Source organism: Brugia malayi (genome assembly GCF_000002995.4).
Source record: "Brugia malayi strain FR3 genome assembly, contig: Bm_v4_ChrX_scaffold_001, whole genome shotgun sequence".
NCBI classification, from domain to species: Eukaryota; Metazoa; Nematoda; class Chromadorea; order Rhabditida; family Onchocercidae; genus Brugia; species Brugia malayi.
This window is the reverse complement of record NW_025062479.1, coordinates 13,855,253-13,881,446: the sequence shown is the minus strand read 5'-3', so window position 1 is coordinate 13,881,446 and position 26,194 is coordinate 13,855,253. Positions and strand designations below refer to the sequence as shown.

Below are 26,194 nucleotides of genomic sequence, written 5' to 3'. Positions count from 1 at the left end.
GAACAAACGAAAATGTAACAATAATTTATGGCAATAAATTGAAATTTTTGGAAGTTAATTTAATTTCTGAGTAATATGTATTTATGTTTGTGTTTGTGTGTGTCTGTGTGTTTATGTCTGTGCATGTTTGTTATGTGTGTATGTGTATATTATGAAATGGATAGTGTTGAACGAGCAAGAAGGAATCATTTATCATTGGTTACAACCATTTGGCTCTATTAGTTGGAAAGTGTTCGGACGAAAACACATGGCCTAGCTGTTATCTCAATACTACATTTGTTGAATGGCAAGAATATGAAGTTTCTGCAGCAGCTTCTTTTCTCAATCCGGTCTATACCTATCATCATTATCCAGATCCCTTTCTTGATCTCATCTATACCTATCATCATATTCAGGTTCCTCCCTTGATCGATATCACCTTACTCAGCTTCCTTTCTCAATCCGATATACACTATAATTTTTTTTCTACTGTTATTTTTATTTATTTATTTATTAATTTATATAAAAAGTATATAAAAAATTCATATAAAAGTATATAAAAAGTTCTACGTCTACGTATCATATTTATATATTATCGTTTCTCTCCTCTCATCGCAATCAGCATTAAGCAAAATTTTCGGAATTTTTATTTCTCTTAAAAAAAGAAAAAAAAAAGGAAAGAATCTCGACCATATTTCATTATAGTGAAAAAAAAAAAAAAAAAATCACATGACTTGCAGATGTGTCGTATTCTTTTTTTTTTTTGTTGACCTGAAAATTTGGAACGTTTTGGTATGATCCGATATTTTGAAAATTAGCGGAATTGTTGTGGATGAATGAAAAGAAAAAAAGAGAGAGAGAGAGTGTGATAAGAAGATTTTTACCACTACTATCACTACTTCTATCGTCCACCAATCGTTTCAGTCTGTGAGAATTCAAAAATTTTAAACCTCAAATAACATCTGAGCCAAGTGTCATTTATTCATTTATTTTTTCTAAAACTTTCACTCATTCATTCTTTTGCTTTTTTTTTTTCTCTCTCTCATTATTTTCACATTTATTGTCTAATTCAGTTACAAATTTCATTGTTCTAAAAATTTTTCGAAAGAAATAACTACCACTTTTCGAAATAGCTATCACATTACTTGGTTAGCTGTAGTTCATAGGTCATACCTATGCAATCAATTATTTGATATCACAGGATTGAAAATGCTGACTTATTTTTTTAAGATTATACAAATTATTAGATTGTTAATGATAAAGCTATACAAATTGTTAGGCAGTTCATTTCATAAAATTATCAAAATGTAATTGCTTTCAAAATGATAAAATTGTTAACATTATAGCATGATTTTATAGCTTATGTATTTTAATTTTGTCATCGCAATATTTTGGGATAAAGAATAATTTTTTATAATTTAATTTTTTTTAAAAAAAACTAATGATATTTAAAGTGCAAATTTATTACATTAAATTGACAAAATACAAAATTTCTACTGCTGTTATAAATTAGAAAAATGTTACATCTATGATTAAAATACCTTGTCACTTGAATACATTAACTAATTATTGCATTTAATTTTAATTAGAAATAATTTAATTTAATCTATGGGCCAATTAGACTAGACTGAAAGATAGATATAAATGAGTACTTAGATACCTTTTTTGAGCAAAAAAAAAATAAAATTTATTGTTCTACCATTTGTATTGTATTACATCTTTGCTTGCTTCTGTTTTTTCTATATTTTTACTTTTTTTATTTCTAAAATTTATGACTTGTTCTTTGTGCTCATTGCGTGCAATGTATAAATGTACTTCGATTTATTTTTTTTTTTTTTTACAGTAATAATTAGATACAAAAATTATTCACATTTTTTATATATTACTTGCAAAAAAAAAAAAAGAAAAAAAAAGAAAATTGGGACTTTAAAAAAAAACTTGTTTTGAAAAATTTCAAAAATTATTTATTTCAAAATATTGAATTTTTAAGCTTTTCTTATTTCGTAATTATACATGCAATAATGATAAGATATTTCCTGTTATATGAACATTATTAACAGGTTAATTAATCAATTAGGCTGATAACTGGGAAAATGATTCAGCCTCTTTCTAACTTTTCAATAATTAAAGACTGCATTCAATCATTTCTAATCATTTTTACTATCATTATCTCTTTAGTTCTCGAATACCATTAAATTATAATGTAATGCTTTTTCTTTTTTTATCAAGCAAATATTATTTTTCTTGAAGTTAGAACTTAAACGATTTGCTAACTGCGTCAAATCATTTGGGAATTTTAATTTATAAAAATGCACAGATTTCAACAGCTTAATCAAATGTTATGTTCTTTTTATTTCTTTCTCATTACCACTAATTAATCTACTAAATATGCTAAACTTTTTATTCCAAATTAATAAATGATTGATGAATTTTAATTTTAATTTGACTTCAATAAATCCTTTTCACCTTAATTTGATTTTAATAAAACCTTCCTTTTGGCTCATTTGCAACAATTAATGCAAATATTTTTGGTTGAAATTTTTGGATGTGTTAATTATTAATGCACTAATTTAAAGTTAATAGAATGATTTTATTGTTTTATAAAAAATGAATGAGATGACAGTGAAATAAATTTGACGTAAGCAACATATAATGAATTAAGATAATAGATAAAAAAGCAAAAGTGAAGAGGAGAACGTTTACGTTAACGTATTGTTTACTTCACGTTTATTTATTGAATATAACTAATAAAAATTTGAGTTTTGTGCAACACAATTTGCTAACAGTTCAATAATCAGTGACAAATTGATAAGTTAGTAAAAATGAGCATACTCTTTTAATGGTATATAAGGATGGCATTAAGCGATTTTTTGAATTCGATCACTTTAAATCAAAAATACTGCCAAATTAATTCATTCCTTTCTTTTCTCGTTTCTTTTTTTCTTTTTGCTTTTGTTTTATTTTTCGAAAATAATTATTTTGTGCATGTTTTTTCCTTTCTTGACGAACAAATGATAATAAGCTTAACAAGTAAGTGATGAGGAAATACGTATTAAACTAAAGTTTAACAATTAGTATTAGATAAAATTATAATTTTAACAAATTAATACTAGATATGTTAGATGATAACTTTTCTTTTCTTGTCGTTTTAAAAACTAATTTAAGCTTCCTTTTGTATATCTGATCGTTTCATTCATTTATTTAATGCAATTAAATACAATTAATAATTTATTTACTTGTTTTCTTTTCTTTTTGCTTGCAGAAAAATTGAAATTAAAGAAGAAAATTATAAATTATAAAGCTATTTCAATTTTACAATGAATGTATTAAATCTTCATATTATCTTACTGATATTTTCTTATCACAATGATATGGTAATAGATGGAAGCTATGAAAAAATTCCTCCACCTGGCACATCATCATTAACATTTGTATTCGATACAACTGGTTCAATGAATGATGATTTAATTCAAGTACAAGATGGAGCTAAAAAAATTCTCGATACTGTGCTCAAACAACGTGAAAAACTTATTTACAATTATATCTATGTACCATTTCATGATCCTAGTAATATTTTTTCATTTTTTTGAAATTTATTAATTTTTTGAATACTTAACTAATTAAAGCAGATATTAAATTTAATTTTGCATCAAATTGACTTACAGACATATTACAATAATTTTTTTTTTTTTACAGACCTTTTCACTAATAAATAGTATATATAATTTAATGAAGTTAAAACTATTAAAAAAAATTGCATTTAAAAGGAGAGCAAAATCAAGATTTTCTACAATGCATTTCTATTTACAAATATACTTTGTAAATAGAAATTTGTAAATATAAAAAAATTACTAAACAAAATGAATTACAAGTGAGTATATGACATATTGTTTAAATTATATTTAATTTTTAACTTTAAAAATTTAAACTTCTAATGTCTCAGTCATTTGCGTTCTGTCACGTTTATTTAGTAATTAATAATGAAAGTACTTAATTAAGTAATTTAGTTTATTCGTTTTTTTAATTTGCATCATTTCTTTTATATATAAATTAATTTTAGGAGTTGGACCAGTATTTTCAACAACTGATCCGAGAACATTCCAAAGACATCTCAATTCGGTACACGTAGTGGGTGGTGGTGATTGTCCGGAAATGACGCTTACCGGTTAGTTTAGTTAATTTTGATGCTATTTGTTGCTTCATAATTGCAATAATGCTTCCTAAAATGCAGGCTAAAGTAAAGTTAAAGCAATTTTCTTCCCTTCTTCTTTCTTAAGAAGTAAAGGAATTTGCTATGAAATTAAAATTAAGATTTCAATGATTGACTCGTATGAATTACAATTTACTACTACTGGAGCAAGTAAGTGATAAATTCTTAAGAAGTATATTTCATTTCAAATAAGTAAGCAATAGAATAAGATCAAATATTTGTTTACCTGTGATTTTTAATTATTTACAGGTATTCAAATGGCTTTAGAAGCTTCATTGCCAGCATCTTTTATATATGTTTTTACTGATGCACGAGCTAAAGACTATCATTTAGAAGATCAAATTATTAATTTAATTCAGGAAAAGCAAAGTTCTGTAAGTTTTCTAAAATTAAATTATTCAAAATTATAAATTGACGCAAAACTTTCTAACAACTTAAAATATAAGCTTAATAATGATAATAATAATCATAAATCTCCAGCAAAAATATAAGCATAAATGGTAATCTGTTGATTACAGTTGATGAGTCAAGATTGTATTTAAAAAAAATTGTATTGAAAGATAAATGTTAATTGTTTTGATAAGATTGAATTTAATTTTTATTTTTTCATTTTCGTAACTAATATCTAATTAATTTTAATAGCGGAAGATTTTTTTTTTTTTTTTTTGTGATCTATGACAAAATGAAATAAATTAATTCAGTTTACATTTCCCAAAAATTATTCCCAGTGACTGATCAAAGTTGTCATAAAGATTAATAAAAAAACAAATGGTATGAAAGCAGCAATTCAATATACTTCCTTTATCTTTTTTCTGGTTCTCGTAACTAATTATTTAATTAATTTCTTCCACTCATATTAAGGTAGTATTTGTGATGACAGGCGATTGTAACAATCGTACACATCCTGGATTTCGATGCTATGAAAAAATAGCTGCTGTTAGCTTTGGACAGGTGTTTCATTTAGAAAAAACTGATATTAATAAAGTACTTAATTATGTTCGTCATTCGATCACATTTAAAAAGGTCTATTTTTTACTAAGTAATTAGAATAATTATATATTAAAAAGGCATATATGTTATTCACCAAAATGAAAGATGATCGTTGTACTTTTTTTTTTCATCTATTTTTTTGTTGCATTTAAATTTTATTTTTAAAAAAAAGACATGTGAATTCATCGAGTTTTTTCTTTTTTTTTTTTAGATTGAAATATTTTCATTTGGAAATTATGCGCTTTTTCTGGTTACTTTCAATTGTTTGTATAGTAAACATAAACAGATTGAAAAAAGTTAATTTAATTATCATGTTAGTAAAACTTCGTGATATTTTTGTAGGTTCATATTATGTATGAAGTTAGAGATCATAGTGGTACATCATTATGTCAAATACCTGTTGATAGACTTTTAACTGAATTAACAGTATCATTGTCAGGTGATAAGGATGATGGAAATTATTTGGATATTAGTTTGATTAATCCTAAAGGTAATTTTTAAACATTTTATTCAATAGAATTAATGACTAACTTCAATTTAGGAGAATATGAAAAGAATTAATTTTTTTAAAAATAATTCATTTAAAATATTACTAATTTAATCATAAGCAATAATAAAGCACTCAAATTTTTTGAGCAATGAAATAATAATAGCTGTCTACATTTAGTTGTCTACTTATTTCTAATGAGTTAGACCAGTAGGTTATTCCCTCCGGTATCCGTTAAAAAACATTTTTGTAGAAGTTTATGAAAAAAACTTTTATATGGGAGCATTCTTATTACGCATTCTAGAGTTTTTGCGATTGATTGCTATTTAAGAAGGGTGATCTAATAGTTATTTATTTAATAAATGCAATAATAGTCATTTTAAAAGTTGTTTACTATGAAAAAAAAAAAAAAAAAGAAAAAACAATTATAATACAAAAGAAAAAAAACGAAACTGAAACAGGTGAACGAATAGATCGTGCGCAATTCAGCGATGAAAGTGGTTCAATTGATTTGAGCAATATTAAATTAATTCGAATTCGAAATCCAATGCCAGGAATTTGGAAAATACGTACATCAAGTCGTTTAAAACATACGCTACGCGTGCTTGGTCATGGTGCAATTGATTTTAAATATGGTTTTGTTGTCAAATTAACGGATAGAATGGAATTAGTAAGGATAAAAGTTATTGTGATTAATTAATTAATTTTTGTTTTTTAATTTGTTTTATTTAAATTTTAAATTTATATAATAAAATTATTTTTTATTCACGTAAATTGTTTAAATAGCAAATATTTTTAGTCACATCCACGTCCAATTGCTTATCAAAATACTTATTTAATTGTTACAATGAAAGGATTAATAGCGCCGGGAATGATAACTGATATTTCATTAATTGATTATTATGGTAATGAATTATTAACAAAATTAGCAACAATGCATATGAATAATTCATATTCATATTATATTGGACCATTTATACCACCAAATGGATTATTTTTTATTCGTGTAAGAGGTGATGATGACCAATCATATAAATTTCAACGAATCGCACCAACAGCAATTTCAGTTATTAAAACCACGGGACCAAGGTATGAATTCATTTTTGTTCGTTTTTTTTTTCTTTTTTCATTTTCCATTTTTCCTTAAATATATTAAGGCATAAATTTATTTTTGTTTGTTTATTTTTCTTCACCTTTGTTTTGTTTTTTTCTTAAATACATCCTATTTCAACTTTTTAGCTTTTCATTTGTTTTTTTTTTTCTTTTTTTTATATATTTTTCTTATCGTCGGTATTGTTAAAATTTATTTTTTAATTTTGTTTTTATTTGTTATTTATTAATATTTAGTTTATTTTATTAATTTGGTCATTTAACAATGATATGATTGTGTATATTTGTTTAGAGCATATATGGCTAATCGTATGATAGCAACCATTTCACAGCCATTTAATTTGACATGTTCAGTAGTTTCAAAAGGTGAATTCACACTTTATTGGTATAAAGATAACAAACAATTTGGTGAACCACTTTTTTACTCGTAAGTTTATTTCATCATAATATATTTTTAATCAATGTATTTTGTTGTTGTTTTTCTTTTTTTTTATATAATTAAATTAACTTAGCAATTAGAGAAGTATTATAATGAATTCAATTTTATAGATATTCGGATACATCTGTTTGGACTTTCCAAGCAATTACTCCACAAGATCGTGGCTACTATCATTGTATAATTATAAGTCCATCCGGAAATCATACTGTTACTACATTCCTTGAAACAGAAGGTTATATTTACAGTTTTTTCGTTTATTTTACTTGTTATTTTATTTAAATATTCATCAATAAATTATTTAAATTTAACTGAGAAAAAAAAATTTTTTTTTCATAAATTACTTATATTGCACTAGATTAAGTCAGAAAATATAGCTGCATTTTGCTCTATTTCTTTCCTACTTAACTTTTTATTAGTTTTAAAGTTATGAAAAATGAATAGATAGAGTCGTTCTGTTCATGCTAGAATACCTATTTATTATAGTAGCAATACTAGAAGGAAATGAAATAGTTTAGATAACTATCGTAAAAAATTTTCACTATTCATTGATCACTGTGTACAGTTTTGATTTATTAATTTGATCACAGAGCTTATCTCTTAGTTTCGAATAATAAAATTTCAATAGTTTTTTTTTTAAATTCAATTTGTTTCATTAAAAAAAAGAATTTAGAACAAGCACCTGTGATCACATCCATTCGAAATGAATCAATAGCACGAGGAAGTGCAGCATTTTTGCATTGTCGCACTGAAAATTTCAACGCTGTAACGCGATGGCTAAAAAACGATTCAATGATTGATAATACGGCTAAAACGGTATGACACAGTTAAATTAAAAAAGTAAGCATGCAAATATAACGAAATTCGGTTAAAAGGTCATTCATGTTAAAAAAATCAAAGCATTACTTTTCATTAATGAAATATCTCAAAGTAAGCATGCAGCACTAAGTAGGTTATTATTAAGTCATAAGGTCATTAATGCTGTGTGAAAATATCATTCACTAACTAACGAAATAATTTTTGCAGCGTTTGTATGCTAATGGTACACTGATGATTACTGATGTTAATATGCAAGACGAAGGCATTTATCATTGTCATGTGCAAACATCAGGTGGTCATGCTGAAGCCGTCATGCATCTGCATGTCATAGAAGCTCCTAAAGTTCAAGTCATGCCACAGCAATTGCATTTCACACGTGGACAGTCATTTAATATTTCATGTTTCATTGATGGTACATGTTTTTCGTGAGATTTTATTTGACAAAATGTAGTTGATTAAAATTTATTTTATTCTTTTAAAGTAAACTCAGTTAGGAATGAAATGAAATTCCAATAAACTTAATTGAAAATTAAATGGAATTCTAGTAAAACTCAGTTTGCAATTAAATAAAATTTATATATGATTAGTAAAAATGTGCAATTGTTCAATTTTATTTTATATTAAAATTCTTTACATTTAGTTGTTTACCAAAAAAAGAATGGAATTGAATGGTTTACAGTAGTGTTAATAATTTAGACGAGATGTAATACTGTTAATAAATATTTTAGGCGATATGACTTCAGAACCTAAATGGTACTTTAAAGAACGTCAAATTATTCCAAACAATCAAAAATACTACATCACTTATAAATGTTTGTTAATTTGTTTTAATTTTCTCTACAAAACTTAAATTATCCTATTTTAAAACAAAAAAAATATATATATATAATAAATAATTTTTTGTAGACGATCTAATTGTTCAACAAGCAACAGAAATTGATGCTGGAGTATATGAATGCCGTGCAAGTAATGCTGCAGGTTCACATGCAGATAGCATGATTGCACAAATATCAAGTATTATTCAGATAAATTTTATTAAATTTAATAGTTTGAATTGATAAATGAATTGAATAAGTTAGAAATGTGAATGGAAGTGCGCGTTTGTCATTAACATATAACAAATATTTTTAATAAAATTTTATTTATTAATTTAGCTTTTAATTCTTCAAAATTAATTTGTTGTCATTTAATTTCATTTATAAAATAGATTATATATTTAAGTATGGTAGATGATGATATATTTTAAAAGAAATTTTGCAGCACCGCCAAAAATACGTGTTATACGTGATCGACAAATGATTGGCAGAGGTGATAGTGTCACATTGGAATGCATCGTATGATATTTTTTACCACTTATCACTTGCATATTTCTTTAAATTTTTCTATGATTAAATGATTAAATCAATATGCTTTATTTTTATTAAAATACTTTACTTAAATCACTTTAATTATTTTCTTTTCAATTTAATGTTTCGTTTAGATAGTTCGAGGAAATCCAAGACCAAAAATTACATGGTTTCGTGGAGGACGTGAAGTTCCAAGTTATAAGTATATTACAATTGATGAAAATAAGCTCACAATTCAGGTTTTTTTTTTTTTTTTATGATAAATTATCTTCATCAAAGTAATATCTGAAGTGTTATCGTGATAATAATATATTCTTTAATTGCTACAGGGAGTACAAGATTCTGATGCTGGATCGTATACGTGTATCGCGCAAAATTTAGCTGGACGTGATTTAGGAGTAATTAATCTTGATGTAGGAAGTATGTACTTTTTTAAATTTATATTTGAAAGCTTAAAGTTTTATCAACACAAATACCGATAATATATAATTTTTTTATTGATTTGATGCAAAAATAATGTTAACAATAGTAATAATTATAATAACAATAGTGATAATAGCAATAAATAGTGATAATAATAATAATAACAATAACAATAAACAGCATATTTGTTCAAAAAAAAGAAAAAAAAAAATTATTTGTTAAAGCAATAAGTAATTTGAATGAACTATATGACATTCACGTTCATTGTAATATAATAAATTTGCATAGAATAAATTAAAAATCTATAATTAGAATACAATATTATTATTTAAATACAGGAAATTATGAAAGTTTGAAGAAGATGAAAAAAAAAAAAAAGAGTTAATAAATAATTTTACAGGTATGCCAACAATTGTACCAACACCAGAAATAGTCCGAGTGAATATTGAACGATCAGTAACACTTCAATGCCGTGCAATAGGATATCCTTTACCAAAAATTAAATGGCATCGTAATGGAGTATCAATTGAAAAATTGAATGACCGTATGAAAATTCTACCAGATGGAAGTCTCCTAATTAATAGTATAAATTACTGCTCTTTCGCTTCCTCTCTCTCTCTCTCTCTCTCTCTCTTTCTACCCATACTAAATTTATGTAAAGATTTCTAAAAATTTCAAAATTATAGATGTTCAAATTGATGATCAAGATCGCTATACATGTACAGCTGAGAATATATTCGGTCGTCAAGATAAAACAAATGTATTATTAATTACTGGACTTGGTTAGTTTTCAATAATTTATCTGAAATTTCTTAAAATTAAAAAAAAAAAAAAGAACAATCTAAAACTTTTTGATAATATTAGTAAAATGTTTAGTTGAAATGTAAAAGTTATGTATGTATAAATTACAAATTACAAAAATTCATTCAGTCATTATACTGCTTGGCCAAAAAATCATTGTCTTTTTATTTATTATTTTTAGTGAACCCAGTATTAGGACATGTACCACCAGAAGAGAAATTATTAGAGAATGGAGAACTTCGTTTATCTTGTATTGTTGTTCTTGGAACACCAAAACCAATTCTTCGATGGTATAAAGATGGCAAACCATTACAATCTTCCATTTATGTTACGGTAAATTTTTTTTTGTCTTAATTGAAATAATAAAATTGATAAAAGTAAATTCATTTTATTTAAATTTGTATAAAGCATATATCAATCATTTCAAAAATACTTTTCCATTTAGCAATTACGTATATATTTTTTTAATTTTCTTTTTTATCTTTTTTTCAGTTATTTGTTTGCTCCATTTATAGTTTCTTATTCATATTTTATTTATTATAATTTTAAATGTACATAAATGTAAAGCAAACAATATTTGAATATAGGTAGAATCAGGTGGTAGTATTTTACTCCTACGTAAAGGTCGTCCACAAGATGAGGGTCAATATACCTGTGTTGCGACTAATTCAGCTGGCAATGCTTCTCTCAATATTAATGTCAAATTGATTAGTTAGTTATTCTTTTCAAAAATTTAAAATGTTAGCAAAAAGAAGAAAAGTAATTACTAATATTTTTTCAAATTTCACAAAATTTTTGTTGTTTGGTAAATAAGCACAACATGCAAAGATTAGATCGCTATTCTTGTAGAATGCTATTTGCGTTCATTTTGTTTTTCTTTCGTTTTATTCAATTCTTTAATCATTTTTTTTAAAACCAATTTTTGACTTAAAAAATATTAATTAATTTTTAAAATAGCACAAATTTTTCTTAAGCCTACTTTTTTTAGGTTTAAAAAAATTACTTAAATAATTGAATTATGTATTTATGTATATTTTAATAGATAGTTCATGCATATCTATGAAGTATTTTTAACTAAATTTAGAAAAACCTCAAATCGAGAAAAATGATGTATTGAAATATACTTTATCAGCGGGAAAAATGCTAGAAATCCCATGCCGTGCTACTGGAAAACCACATCCAAAAATAGTTTGGAGCATTAATGGTAAATCGATTAGTTCCAGTGATTCAGAATATGAACTTCTTGTTAGTTTTATCAATATCAAATACTTTATTAATAACGCAAAATTAAATTAATTAATTTATTTGTAATTAAGTTTTAAAATTTTATTACACTTTTCTTTCTCTTAGAATGATAATAATAAACGAGTTGAAACTTATTGTTGTTCAATTTTAATTTGCAAGCTTTAATTTTTTTTTTAATTTTCTTTTTTTTTCTTCAAATTTTTTATAAATAAAATAAAATTGAAACATGTAGTTTTAACTTCTAACTAATATTTTCTAAACATTTCATTTTATTAAAATGCTAATGTACATTTTTTAAAATATATTTTAGCCGGATAACACACTGCGAATTCAACAAACAAGCGTTAGCCATTCAGGAAAATATCATTGTACAGCATCAAATGTAGCAGGTGAAGCAAAGCAAGCAATTGATGTAATCATTCTTGGTCCACCTGTTATTGAACTTGGGCAAATTTCATATAATTTAATTCAGGGCAATTCAATTACATTACCTTGTAAAGTTCGCAGTGATTCTACACCAAGGATTACTTGGTAATAGATTTATTTTGATTTTATTTCATTAAGATTAATTCATAAATATATTAGTTTATTAATCTATGAGCGATGATAAATATTTGTTATTTAAAAATATTTTAAATTTAAATTTATTCCAATCACAGCTAAAATTTATTATACAGGTAAATTAAAATGAAATAAAAAATTAATAATTTCTCAGGATGCTAATTTAATCATTTAGTTAAATTAATCAATTAACATGTCAATAGGTATTTAAATGGTGACAAATTTAACGATGGTCACATTGCTAAAGATGGTTCATTGACAATTGCAAATGTCCAGGAGATACATCGTGGACAGTTTAAATGTGTCGCAACAAATAATATTGGAATGGATGAAAAAACAATCACTTTAACGGTACATACAGCTCCAACTATTGAAGGATCTGATCAGGTTTATATTTAATTAATGTTAATTAAAAAAACTTTTTTATTTCGTGATATATAAATACAAAAATGATTTAATTAATAATGTTGTAATTAAATTGAAAAAGAAATTTTTTTTTCGATTTTTCATCTTTATTATTTGAAATATTCAATGATTAATTCGCTATTAAATTCCATTTTATTTTAGCTAAAGATAATAATTACAAATGTTAATCAATCAGTATTATTACCATGTCCAGCACGAGCTTTTCCATTACCTTCTAGAATATGGAGCTATGAAGGTGATCAAATCTATGAAGGTCATAGCCGTGGATCTGTTAGTTATTTTCATATTTTCATTCATTTTATTTCTGATTAACTGGTTGATCGATCGATTAAATATTTAATTAGCTTTACTAGCATTATAACCCAACTCATTTTAGTCTAGCTCTATCATATGCTAATTGTTCCTAAGTGATAACTGATAATTGAAACGAACGAGATTTCAATGATTTAATTTCATAATTTAAATTAATATAATGAATATAAAAATAAAATAATTTCTAGGAATACGTATATTATTATTAGTCCTCTTTTTCCACTTCAAATTATAAATTCATCTTTATTTAAGTTATCAGCTTATCATATTATCTCTTCGTTTGAAATTAATTTATACAAAAAAAAGGTATACTTTTAGGAGATGAGTTATATAAATGATGGATCACTTGAAATAGTAACTCCACAAATGAATCATGCAGGTCGATATACGTGTCATGTATCTAATTTAGCTGGTGATGATCATATAACCTATCTTTTAAAAGTACAAGAACCACCAAAAATCATATCTGATATACCAGGTTTGAAATTTTTTTTTCAGTAAAACTAATGAAATTATTTTGACTTGAACAATAAGACTGCACAGTAAGTAACCAAGTATTTAAACTTTATTATTCCAGGTACTATTGTTGTAGTACTTGGTCTTATGCTAGAAATTCCATGTCGCGCTGTTGGTACACCAGAACCAACAATTAGCTGGGAAAAAGATGGTTTTCAGGTGAACTTTTTATTTATTTTTTATCTTATAAAAAATTTATTTGTATTATATGCTAATTTTTACTTCATTTATTATCATTTTTTAATTTTGTTATAATTTTTCATAATATGTGACTGTCTGAACTAATCTGTATTAAATGATGAATATATAGGTAAATCATAAGTAGTAAAATATATTTTTGCAATTAGCAAACAAATAATGCAGTTAACCTTGTTTTTAGCCAATTATATCCAAGTTATTGTTGATTAAAATGATTAAAATAAAAAAAAAAATTAAAAGTTCTACAATTTCTATCTTGGCTACTTTTTTTTTTTTGAAGATAATTTGCAGTTTTTAATGAATAACATTTTGTATTTAAAATTTTTATTCATACAAACACATATAAATTGCATTATTTTTTATTGTACATTATAAATCATTCCGGATGTTGCACAATATATAAATATATTATAGATCATTCCGAATGATATTATTCATATCGATTCAGCAGGAACAATACGTATTGAAAAAGTTCAACCGTTACATCGTGGCATTTATCGTTGTTTAGCAACAAATCCAGCTGGAGATGATGAACGAAATACAATTGTAATTGTACATGGTACTAAAAAAAACATCATTTTTTCTTTTTTTTGCATTTTTAAAAATAACGAAACTTTTATTTTAAAAAAGAACACGAAATTTTAATTAGAAAATTTAAAAAAAAAAACCTAAAAATTTAGAACCACCAATAATTTCACCAAATACATTATCGGATTATACTACGGTGGAAGGTGATCATATTGAATTACGTTGCTATGCTAATGGTAATCCAGCACCCATCATAACATGGACTCAAAAAGGAATCCAAATATCAGATGATGACATATCACACATGCATATCACTAGCGATGGAACATTAATCATTGATAACGTAAAAAATGATGATAGCGGTCATTACATATGCAAAGCATCAAATGCTGCTGGTGTTGCAGAAAAATTAATTCGATTAACTGTTATAAGTAAGTAATTTTAACTAATATTTAAAAAAAAAAAATGCTTTTTTTCTTTCTAAAAAGAAAGTAGATTTTTCTAAAAAAAGAAAGTAAGTGAAAATAATTGGAGAAAAAAATCCATAAAAATTTTTTTCATTGGAGAAAAATTTTTAGTTTTTTTCTAAAAAAAGTAAAAATAGTTGGAAATAAATATATATATAAGATATGTATAAGAAATTTATTCAATTATTTTTACTTTTCTGTACGTGTGGGTGTGTGCACATGTGTTTAATTTTAAAATTTAGAAAGATTAATCTTATGAAACAATATTAATTAAATTCATTTAATTACATTTTCATTTCAGTCATATCATACTACCACTAATACTTTTAGTTATATTTTTTCTAAATATTTTGTAATTTTATAATAATTAAACTAATAACATAATTTTTTTCAATAACTAATTAAAAAATTACTACATTTATTTTTTTATAATTTTTTTCACTAATAAATTAATATGTTTTTTTTCTAATTTTGTCAATTTATTAAAAAAAAAAAAAGATAATTTATAGTTCCACCTGATATTCCTGATCAAGAAACAGTTATAACGGATGCAGTTATTATTGGACAACCTTTCAGTCTTTATTGTCCAGTTTTTTCCATACCATTACCACAGGTATTTTTCCTGTCCTTTTTTCTTTTCTTTTTTTTTCTCTCTCGCTTTCCCACTTGTTTAAAATAAAAGTCATATTAATTTAGCATATATTTGGTAAATAATTCGAATGTAAAAGATCTTTTTTTAGAAAAAATTGGCAGCAAAATTTTTTCAACAAAAAAATGGTTTCAATTTAAAATTTCTTCATTCAATTATTCTTTCACAATTGAACAACAATCAATTATAATGAAAAAAAAAATAAATAACAGAAATATTTCTATTTATATTATAATTGATCATTTGTCCTTTAAAAAAAAATAGATTTGATTAAAATTACCTCCATTTAATTATTTTTCCACAATTAAAAAATAACTATTTAAACAATAATTGATTGAAAATACCTTAATTAAAACAAATTAAAAAATAATATTAATTTAGATTACATGGTATTTAAATGATCAATTGATAGTGGATGATGCAAATATTATCCTTTCGGATGATCAAAGACGTTTGCACATTTTGGAATCACGTAAAATGGATGCTGGAAATTACAAATGTGTAGCACGAAATCCAGCTGGTGATTCAGCTAAAACATTTCAAGTTGAAATTATTGGTGAGATTTTTCCTTTTTTTTTAAATGAAAAATAATAATAATAAACATTGAAATATTATAAAGATATTAATGATGGAAATTGGTTTCAAATTATTTAATATTATTAAGAAGATATTATGCAAATTATTTAGCATAATTTTTATTATCAGAAATATGTTAGTGTATAATTATTTTTAAATGGATTAAATGGTAAATTAAATTAATATATTGTCAAATTTACTTATCACTGATGAATAATTGTTTCAGAAATTTTATCAAAAATTTTTTTTCAAAAATTATTAATAATTTATTTAAAAAATTATACAACATTTTTTTAAATTTAATATTGTCGCTGCTGACACATATATGCTTGCTATTGGTATTATTAATTTCAGTACCACCGAATCTGAATCAGAATATGCACAAAATTAAAGTAACAGTGCTAGAAAATGAGCGAATCGAGTTAGGTTGTCCAGTATCAGGTATACCAGAGCCAAGTATTGCTTGGCTCGTTAATGGACAACTTCTTGAGGAAGGTATCATAAAACGAGGTGTAATGTTAGGATCAGATGGAAAATCGGTATTTAATCTCTTTTTTTAATTTTTTTTTTTTTTTTTTTGTAATCTTTTTTTTTTTCAGATTTAATTATTGGAATAATTAGTTATTGTTTAAAATCATGAAAATTTCATACAAAACATATTATTTTCACGAGTAAAAAAACCATATAGATTAGGAGTAATCAAAAAAACGACGAATTATTTTGATGAAACAATTTGTATTTTTTATCTCTTAATCAGATAACTAAAAAAAACCCTAGAAAGTACAAATTATTCCATTTCATCTTTGAATTTAATTTAAAGCAATCTGCTAAATTTACTACGACTAAAGTAATTAAACAATTAAAATAATCACGATTACTGAGTAATAAATAACATTTGATATTTGCGAACGTTAAGTTATATTTGGTGCATTAATATGCGTTTCATTTTATAATCATCACTGAAACAGGAAAATTAATAAAGTAATACAAAACAATGTCATTAAATTCTGATATGTTTATAACTAATTTTAATTTAAGGTAATAATAGAAACTGCACAATTGGAGCATGAAGGAATTTACACGTGTGTTGGAACAAATAAAGGTGGAAGTTTGGACGTCGATATTCACGTTACTGTTTTCGGTAAGATTTTAGTTTATAATATTTAAATATTTCATTGAAATTATTACTTCTAACGCTATAAACTTTACTGCTCTTGGTAAGATTTCATTTTCAAATTTTTAAATATTTCATTAAAATTAGATTACTTCTAATGCTTTAAATTATGTTTTTATTTTCCTAGTCTTATTCTAAGAATTTACAAAATTCCATTTAATTTAATTTAAAAATTAATATTGATTAAGTGTATGAACTGATATCGAAACAAAAAAAAACGTTAATTTATCAGAAGTTTTCACAAATTGGTTACTTTCTTATCGTTTATCACTTTAATGTTTTAGAAAAAAAATTTTATTAACCATTTTAAAAAAAATTTATTCATGAAAGTTTTTAAAAAACTTTTATTTTTTTTGAATACAATATCATTTGAAAACAAATATGATACTGATAAGAGAGTGAAGAGGAAAGAAAATTGGCGAGAGAGAGAGGGAGTTAGCAAATTTCAGTTTGATATTTTTAGAGTTTGGGGAGATGCAATTATAGCAGAGAATTAATACATTTTCAAATAGAAAATTAAAACAGTTTAAAATTATCAAATTAATCTATGAATTCAGCAATAAGTGGATAAGTAAATAATATATGATTGATAAAGAGAATATGCATTAGACATATACCATTGTCATAGTCATAAAGCAATCAGAAAGTGTTTTTTGAAATTTTTTAAATTTTGATAGTTTCGATCATAGATTAAATTTCTAGAGACAAAATAAATGAACAAATAGACAAGCATAGAGTGTCATTTTCGTTCAGCTTAATGCATTTGAAGTTTAGTTTCTTCTTTTTTTTTTTTCATTTTTTTTAGAGAAAGAAACCAATCAAAATTTGACATTCAACAAAATACTTTTTTTAATAATAAGTTCTTTATTGAGCTAAATTTCGAAACATTTTAAAAATGGAAAAATCTGCTTACAAGTTTAGAAGCTAAATGAGAAAGCTTTCATAAAAAATTGAAGCAAAACTTTGATGACCACTTTTCATAATTGAATTTACCATAATTCAATTCAGACAATAATTTCATTCAGATCAAATCGTATCTTTAACATCTTCATTAATTAGTCTTAAACTTAGAAATTAAGAATTTTTTTTTTCAAATATGAAAGTTTCTTGTGTGAAATGTTTAATTTTTTTTTTAAACAATATTTAGTCGACGTGCATTATCATACGCACCAATGAGAACATTTTGATAATCCTGAAAATGATAAAAATAAATTTATATGTTAGGAAGAAAAAAAAAGTTAAATGAAAATAACGTGAGCAAAATTAATCCTTGGAATAAAAGAAAAAAAAGAAAAATAGTATTTTCATACCAATATCATTTTCTCTTGTGCATGAAGTAGTCGTCCAAATCCCCGGCAACAACAAATTAGCCCAAAAATACCAGTAAGAACGGTACCCATAATACAGACAACCTCACCCAAAGCAAATACTAATGCTGCATCTGGTGTCGCACTATGAACTAGAATTTGAATTTGATCTGATCTTCTCTCTTTTTCATTATTTTTTTGTTATTAACTCGTTTTTTTTTTTTTTTTTTTTTTTTGCATTTTGTTTAAATTTTTCATTATTTTAATAAATGATAAGTTATGGTGGAGTAATCCGTGAATCAGTGATAGGTTATGATCGAGTATTTATATTATTTTTCGTAAAATTTAATATAAAATGTCATGAGAAATTAAATGATTGTATAATAACTTTGGTTAATATTTGATAATCCACCATATTCTCTAAAAAAAAATCTAAAAATTTAAAAAAGAAGATGATATTAAGTTTCTATTTTCTTCTCCATTGTTGTCATCTTCCCGATTAAAAGTCAAAAGTTTAAATTTAGTATTTTGATTTATATATACATTCACTTCAAATTTAATTGATTATTTTTATTAAATGAAACAAATAAATTAGAAATATTTTAAAAAAGGAAATAAAATATACTGAATTCATAAGATTGAGTGCTCGAATTTAATGTGTACAGAGAATAGAAGAACCAACACATTGTTGACATATAGACGAATGACTGGAATGTACACATCCCACAATAAGCAATTGCATGTGAATAATTTTGCCATCGTCCACTATAAGTGATATATTTTAATTAATTATCAGATTTATATTTAGTAGCGGAAAAATGCCGGAAAAAAGGGAACGGACGAAGCTTCATTTCTCAATAAATCAAATTATATGACTTTTTCTAATAGTTATATTTATATTTTTCATTAATATACAAAAAATTAAATAATTAGTGCTGCAAGTTTAAGTAACTGAAATCAATTAATGCTTAAAATTACAATTTAATTTTATATTAATTTCAACTAAATGCGAATTATTCTTCACTAATAATAAATTGGTATAAATTTTAATTTGATGGATATTTTGCACATTTAGTAATAAAAATGCTACAAACAGGTGAAATTTAATAGATGCTAGTGATTTTGTCATATTTTTCGCTATATTATTGATTAATAAAGATTAAAAAGTTATGTACTTTTTTTCTAGTAATAAATAAATTTTGATAAATTTCAAGAAAAACGAAAAATAAAATTCTGTTTTATTTTTTATTTTTGGAATAAATAAACTTTTGATAGATTTAAAGAAAATAAAAAAAAAAAATTTTTTTTGAAATAAATAAGCTTTTGACGAATTTTATTTGAAAAACTTTATTGTTTTAACTTATTTAATTTTAATTTTGTATATCAATAACTTACGCTCTTATTCCAATATAAGCGCAAGAAAGCAAATAAGTTGCCCATGCAGAAGATATGAAACGATAACCGGTTAGAAACATTGAACTCGTCAAACATACTATGAGTAGCTGAATCTAGGCCATTTTCAATTTAGACACAATTTGTTTTTGTTTTTTTTTTACTTGAAATTAGTAAAAAATTCATGATAGAAATTGAAATATTTTGATAATTTCTTTTTGATTGAAATTTTCTTTTAAAGAAATAAAAAAGTTAAAAGTTGATCGAATAACTAAAAATAATTATAAAAAATATTTCGATTTAATAAGCGAAATTAAAAAAATTATCCATTTATGATTTTTTTTTTTTTTTTTGTGATAATATATGAAATCTTTAATAATTTCAATAAGATTAAAATTTAACATTTTGTCTTCAGAAATTTTTGCAATTACTTATTCCTAAATTAATTTTATTCCTTTTTCCTTTTTTTTGCTCAACAATTTCTAATTTCCAGTGTAAATAAATAAATAAATAACATACAATGGATAATGTTGCTTGTGCATTAGCAACTTGTAGCATGAATGACCAATCCATACCAATACAACTGAAACCGATATTTGTCCCCGTGTCATCCTGTTTCAAATTTAATCCCAGCGTAGTAAGCACATCCTCCAAATGTTTTTTCGACTGCTGCATAAAAATTTAAAAAAAAAAAATTTTCATTTCTAGTCCTATCTCATGTTTTCATTAAAATTTAGTCTTATTTTTCTTTTAGCCTTAATTTTAGTTATATCTTTTGTTTTCATTAAGACTTACCCTTATTACATATTATTAACAAAGATGTCACACTTATCTCTACAATAAGTTATTATCAAAGGTCTCATACTTATCTCTATTGCATGATATGTGGTATAAAATTTTATGATAAATTATATAAATGGACGCATAACCAAGAGAGGAAAAAAATTTTAATAAGTAAATGAATGATAAAAATTAAATAGCATTGACTAATTCACTGTCAGGTCTTTTTTTTTTCGTGGAAAATTAAAAATGAAGTGCATTAATATATTTTTGACCCTTTTTTAAATCTTTTTTTTTTAACTTTTTTTTTGAAATTAAACTGTCACATTGGTATGCGACAAATGCTGAAAATTAGAAGAAGAATGAAGAAGAATGATTTATTTTTAAAACAGCCATAAGAAAAAGAAAAAAGAAACAATTAGTTATCTTTTGCAATTCTGCTAGACTGTTCAAATTTTCTATCCCACAATTAATTTTTTTCCTTTTTTTGCCAATAAAATATAACAAGTGTAAAAAAATTTTTTCCAGCAAAATATGACAAATGAAAAAGGAGAAACTGTCACATAAAATTTCAGAAATGAAGAAAAAGTGCTTTATTTATTGACATAAAGCAAAGATATGATAGTAACATTTTGCACATTTTTTTTTCAAAAAAAATGATAATTAAAATTTATTTTTTAAAAATTTGGAAAACCAATCATTTTTGTACTTTTCAAATTTATGATTATGAATTTATATTATTTTTAATTTGTTGAATTATTCGCAAATTACTAGTATAAATAATCAAATTGATAAAATATATAAAATAAAATAGAAGCTGTATAAATAATGCATAAATGTGTAACTAAATAATTTATCTATGCAAGAAAAGAATTACAAAAAAAAGGAAAAGAAAAAAAATTGAAGAATGTTCAATGAGGTAGAATTGAGGGATTTAATTCCTCAAACATTTCTTCCCATCGCATCATTCTTACTCTATTTCTCTTTGATTTGTTAAAATGAAAAAAACAAAAAGGAAAGTATTTTAAAATAAATCAAACACAAATGCATTTCATAGTTAAAATAGTAAGTAACAATATGAAATTGAAAATAAAAAATATAAAAATGAAATTTAAAGTTTGTACATTTTACTTTGATATGTTACATGAATGAGTTAAAATTAAAATAATTTGACCCAAAAGAATCAAAAAATTTTGAAAAAAATTAAGGCAAAATATGCTAATGAAATTTTACACGCATTTTCTCTTAAAAAATTTTGTGATTTTTCAAGGATATAATTTATACTATAGTTCGTTAAGTTATTTAAAAAATAATAATATAAATAATTGGAATAATAATATCAAACAAAATTTGTTAAAAATATAAATGATTAGCAATTTACTGTAGTAGACAAATAATTGTATTGATAAAAAATACTTCATATCAATTATTATATAAACGAAATACTTATTGAACTATATTATGATCAAAATTTAAATTGTTTCAAAATTAGTAAATGATTGCTATGTAAATAAAAATTGTATAACAACAATAATTTGCAAACTATAAAATTTACTAAATAAATAAATAAGGTTATTACATTTACTAAGAGATTTTATAAAGCTAATTGTGATAACTCATTTGAAAACAATATCAACAATTTTTTAATTGCTAATATTATAACAAATAATATACCTCATTACTTTTATTATTTTCGGAGTTCTCTATGGTGGCTTTATCATTATCACTACCATTTGTCTGTTGTTGCTCATTCAATCCATCAGATTTGCCACTTTTGAAATTTAATTTTGTCATTTCTTAATTAAGTTATTGAATTGCCTGAAAATAAAATAAAATTTACCCATGTTTCTTTTTTTATTATTCATTTAAATTGATTCTTAAAGAAATATATCATGATGAAAAGAATGTATGAAAATATCATTTTGCTCTTAATATTATTCGTTTTACTACAAAAAAATTTAAAAAATACCGAAATTAGAAATACAGAACTTGCAATAAAAATTTAATTATTATTTTATTATAACATTTAATTTTGTATTTGTTAGAAGCAAATGTTTCTTTCTTTTTTGTTCAGATAAAAATTAAAAATTAGAAAGTTGTAGCAATTTTATTTTATAATGGTAATAATTATTAATACTTATTAACAAGTCTTAATGAAATTATATGATTTATTAGAATATATATTGGAATATATATTTTATTAGAATATTTTTTGGAATATATATTAGAATATTTTTAGAACTGATTTATTAGAATATATATCATATCACTGATTATTTCAACTAATATAAATGTAACACAGAAATTAAATTTACTATCAAAAAAGAAAATCACACTTTTCAATTTTACCATAATCTTTATTTCACCCCAAGATAAATTAGGTGAAAATTTATTCGTAAATATTCTTTAATGAATAAATTATATCGCAATTTTAAGTGGTTACATTTTCAAAAAAAATTTACTATTTTTCTTCATAAAAAGAAAAAGGAAGAAAGGATAGATAGATATGTCGCATGAAAGAATGTAAAACTTTTTCAAGTAACGGAAATGTGTCGTTTGTGTGTCATTGATATTATTGATTTTGCACAATTGCCAATAACAAGAAAAAAATTTTTGTCAACAAAAAATTGAGCGTATGAGGATAAAGAAAAAAAATGAGAGCATTTGATTTTTAATCAAATTCCCCATGAACATTTTGTATTAAAGTACTATTTCTCAATAATTCTAAAAAAAGCATCAAATTAACTTGATTTAAAATTCGAAAAAAAAAAATATACTACCACCTATTAGCTATTTTTTCCTTTTAATTATCAAAAAATTAGAAATTAAATAATTGCATAAAAAGAAAGAAAAGTTTAATGAAAAAAATAATTGATCATGTTTAGAGTTTTATTATTAGCGATTAATTTCTTTTTTTTTTTTTTAAATTGAAGAGATCGCTAATAATAAGATTACAATTAATAGTTTATAAAATAAAATCAGACTAATGTATAGAAAATTAGTCAGATGAATGAATATGGATTAAGTAGTAAAACTTATCAAACTTTAACTCATTTGAGTTATAAAAGATGAATTTAGAAAAAAGGAGATAAGATGAAGAAATGGATAATTTATTGACTAGAATAAATTTAGAATAAACAATTGATTGATTTATTATTTTGATAAATTCATGATAAACACAACAAATAAATATTCAATCACTTAGGTTTTTGAGGAAAAAAAAAACAGTAAATAAATGGGAAACATGAAATTTTATCTTTTAAAAAAACGAAAAGAAAGTAAATGTATGGAGAGATAATAATTGTACAGCATACTGATGAAAATGGATGAAAATTTGAAATCACAAATAATATGCGATAAATGATATCATAAGATCGGATATTATATGCGATAATAGTAAAATAATATAAGAGTAAAATAAAATAACTCTAACTCTAATGAAGTAAAGTAACTCTTATTCTAACTTTGAACTATGAAAGTAAAAAGTAAGGAAATGAGTGTTTGTGCTCTATTTATGATTCATTGCCACTATGTTATCAGTCACTGCTTTAGTTGGTGTCATAGGATTGGATGTGATAATTTTAAAAAATATTTGAATTGAATCAAACGAAATATTTGAATCTATTCAATCTTTGTTGTATGATAAATGAATGAATTGATTATGTGAAGGAAAATATCTTCAGTTTTAAATTTGTATTAAATGAAAAAATTTGGCACATATGTCTCAACAAAAAAGAAACCAATGCATAACATTTTAAAAAGTTTTGTAAAAATATCAAAATAACAAAAAAAAGCAAGAAATCATCACACTTTGCAATTTTATTATTTTTTTCAGTTGTTGTTTTTAATTCAGTTAAAATTTAATAAATATGAATAATTGATAGCGATTAATTGGCACAAGATGCATTTGGGGAAATAATTTATTTATCATTCTGAAATAACATCCTCGCTAATTAAGAAGAGCAAAAAAAAATAGCATTTCTAACAAAAAGTTTTCAAAAGTTAATGGATGAAAGAAACGTGTTTGTTTATTTGATAAGACAGTAATTAGCAATTAGCACTTAATTTTAAGCACTAATAACTATTTCCAGTTCTTTATTTTTTTTTTATTTTTTTAATATGCGAAATAATTTTCTGGATGCGAAACTGGATTTGATTAATATCTTTATAATTTTAGACTTTTAGAATTTTTGTTTAGTTTTTTTTTTTTTTTAATCCTTTGCACTAGCAATATTTTGCTTCCCTTTCAATGGTTTCGTTTCTTTTTTTCCACTTCTAATCTTTAATTATTAAAAAATGTTGATGAGAATCTTAAAATTTACTCAAAGTTTAAAAAAAATTTTTTTTTTAAAAAAAAATTCAGAGTTTTCCTAAAAAAATTATTTGTTGTTGCTTCATAAATTGCTGTAAATGTATATATCTAAGACTGGACAAACTAAGGGGAAGAAAAAAAGAAAGACAAAGAGAGAGAGAAAAGAATCTTACTTAATATTATTTTGATAAGCTTAAACATTTCAAGGCATTAAAATAAAAAATGAAGTTTACAAAAAGTAAACAGTATTTGTTGCCCATCTAAGTGAAAAAATTTTAAATTGAACAAATTTATTCGTTTTAATCGATGAATTTTTATAGAAAATTTTTGCCAACCTTCAGCATAGCCAATGACAAATAGCTTTAATGGTTTATCAGAAAGAGAATGAAAGAATAAAAAAAAAAAAAAAATCATTTGAATGACAATTATGCTAGCACTGCTTGGTACAATTTTCGCTTAAGAAGCTTTATTGAAAAATTAGCTTAGAGATATGAGAAGTACTTATTGATAAATTGATCGTTCTTTCATTTCTTTCTTTTATTTCTTTTCTTTTTTTTTTTTTTTTTTTTGGTCTCAAATTACAATAAAAAAAGGAAAAAAAAAAAGGAAAAACAAAGATAAATATTAGTACTTTATAGTATAACAAATATTTTTGTTAAATTTTTTTGTTTTAAAATATATACATCTATTACAAATTAATTAGAAAATTTTTCAATTAATTATTTTGTTACAAGGAGGAAAAAGGAGAACAAAAATTGATTGATAAAAATAATTTGAAAAAAATAAAATTTTAATAATCATAAAAACATAAAACAAATACGAAACTTGCTTTCTTTGCATTTGCGCCATTTTTTTTTTTTTTTTTGCTTTTGCTTGAAAAATTTCTATATTTGACAGAAAACTATTAACTTTTAGTTAAATACCATATTTATAAAGGAAAATTTTTTTTTAACCTCAATTTCACGTCGCTATAAACACTTATATGTTTACCATAGTAAATAAATTTGAGAATGATTAATAAATAATTACATATGTTCAATAATGCGCATTTGTCATAATTATGAATGCATGAGAAAGAATTATTATTGTCAATTTGAATTTAAATTATAGTTAATAAAAATTCTAACACTTACTGAATTCTTATAGTCAC

The 26,194-nt window shown here is 23.7% G+C and overlaps 2 protein-coding genes across 3 annotated transcripts; one reads left to right on the top strand and one right to left on the bottom strand.

The window, feature by feature from the left end:
• Positions 1-3,350: 3,350 nt before the first annotated feature.
• Positions 3,351-17,246, top strand: Bm3398 (Uncharacterized protein; the record flags this gene model as incomplete). The annotated part of the gene is made up of 32 exons (XM_043074791.1): positions 3,351-3,546; positions 4,040-4,144; positions 4,439-4,563; positions 5,051-5,212; positions 5,522-5,669; positions 6,128-6,336; positions 6,466-6,755; positions 7,069-7,203; positions 7,326-7,447; positions 7,886-8,028; positions 8,239-8,443; positions 8,760-8,843; positions 8,938-9,045; positions 9,292-9,365; positions 9,512-9,616; positions 9,707-9,797; positions 10,201-10,344; positions 10,487-10,582; positions 10,783-10,934; positions 11,189-11,312; positions 11,686-11,846; positions 12,157-12,377; positions 12,611-12,794; positions 12,975-13,103; positions 13,464-13,623; positions 13,723-13,820; positions 14,274-14,418; positions 14,540-14,818; positions 15,364-15,467; positions 15,885-16,059; positions 16,434-16,618; positions 17,118-17,246. The coding sequence occupies 32 exons, from the start codon at positions 3,351-3,353 to the stop codon at positions 17,244-17,246; spliced, it is 4,788 nt and encodes a 1,595-aa protein (XP_042930725.1).
• Positions 17,247-18,385: 1,139 nt separating this feature from the next.
• Positions 18,386-22,526, bottom strand: Bm17993 (Uncharacterized protein; the record flags this gene model as incomplete). Of its 2 annotated transcripts, none has more annotated exons than XM_043074789.1 (6): positions 18,386-18,445; positions 18,564-18,712; positions 19,186-19,325; positions 19,956-20,068; positions 20,472-20,621; positions 22,407-22,526. In XM_043074789.1, the coding sequence occupies 6 exons, from the start codon at positions 22,524-22,526 to the stop codon at positions 18,386-18,388; spliced, it is 732 nt and encodes a 243-aa protein (XP_042930723.1). The 2 variants fall into 2 exon arrangements, with proteins under 2 accessions (XP_042930723.1, XP_042930724.1); XM_043074790.1 differs by having other exon boundaries at positions 19,956-20,062.
• Between the last annotated feature and the right edge of the window lie 3,668 nt (positions 22,527-26,194).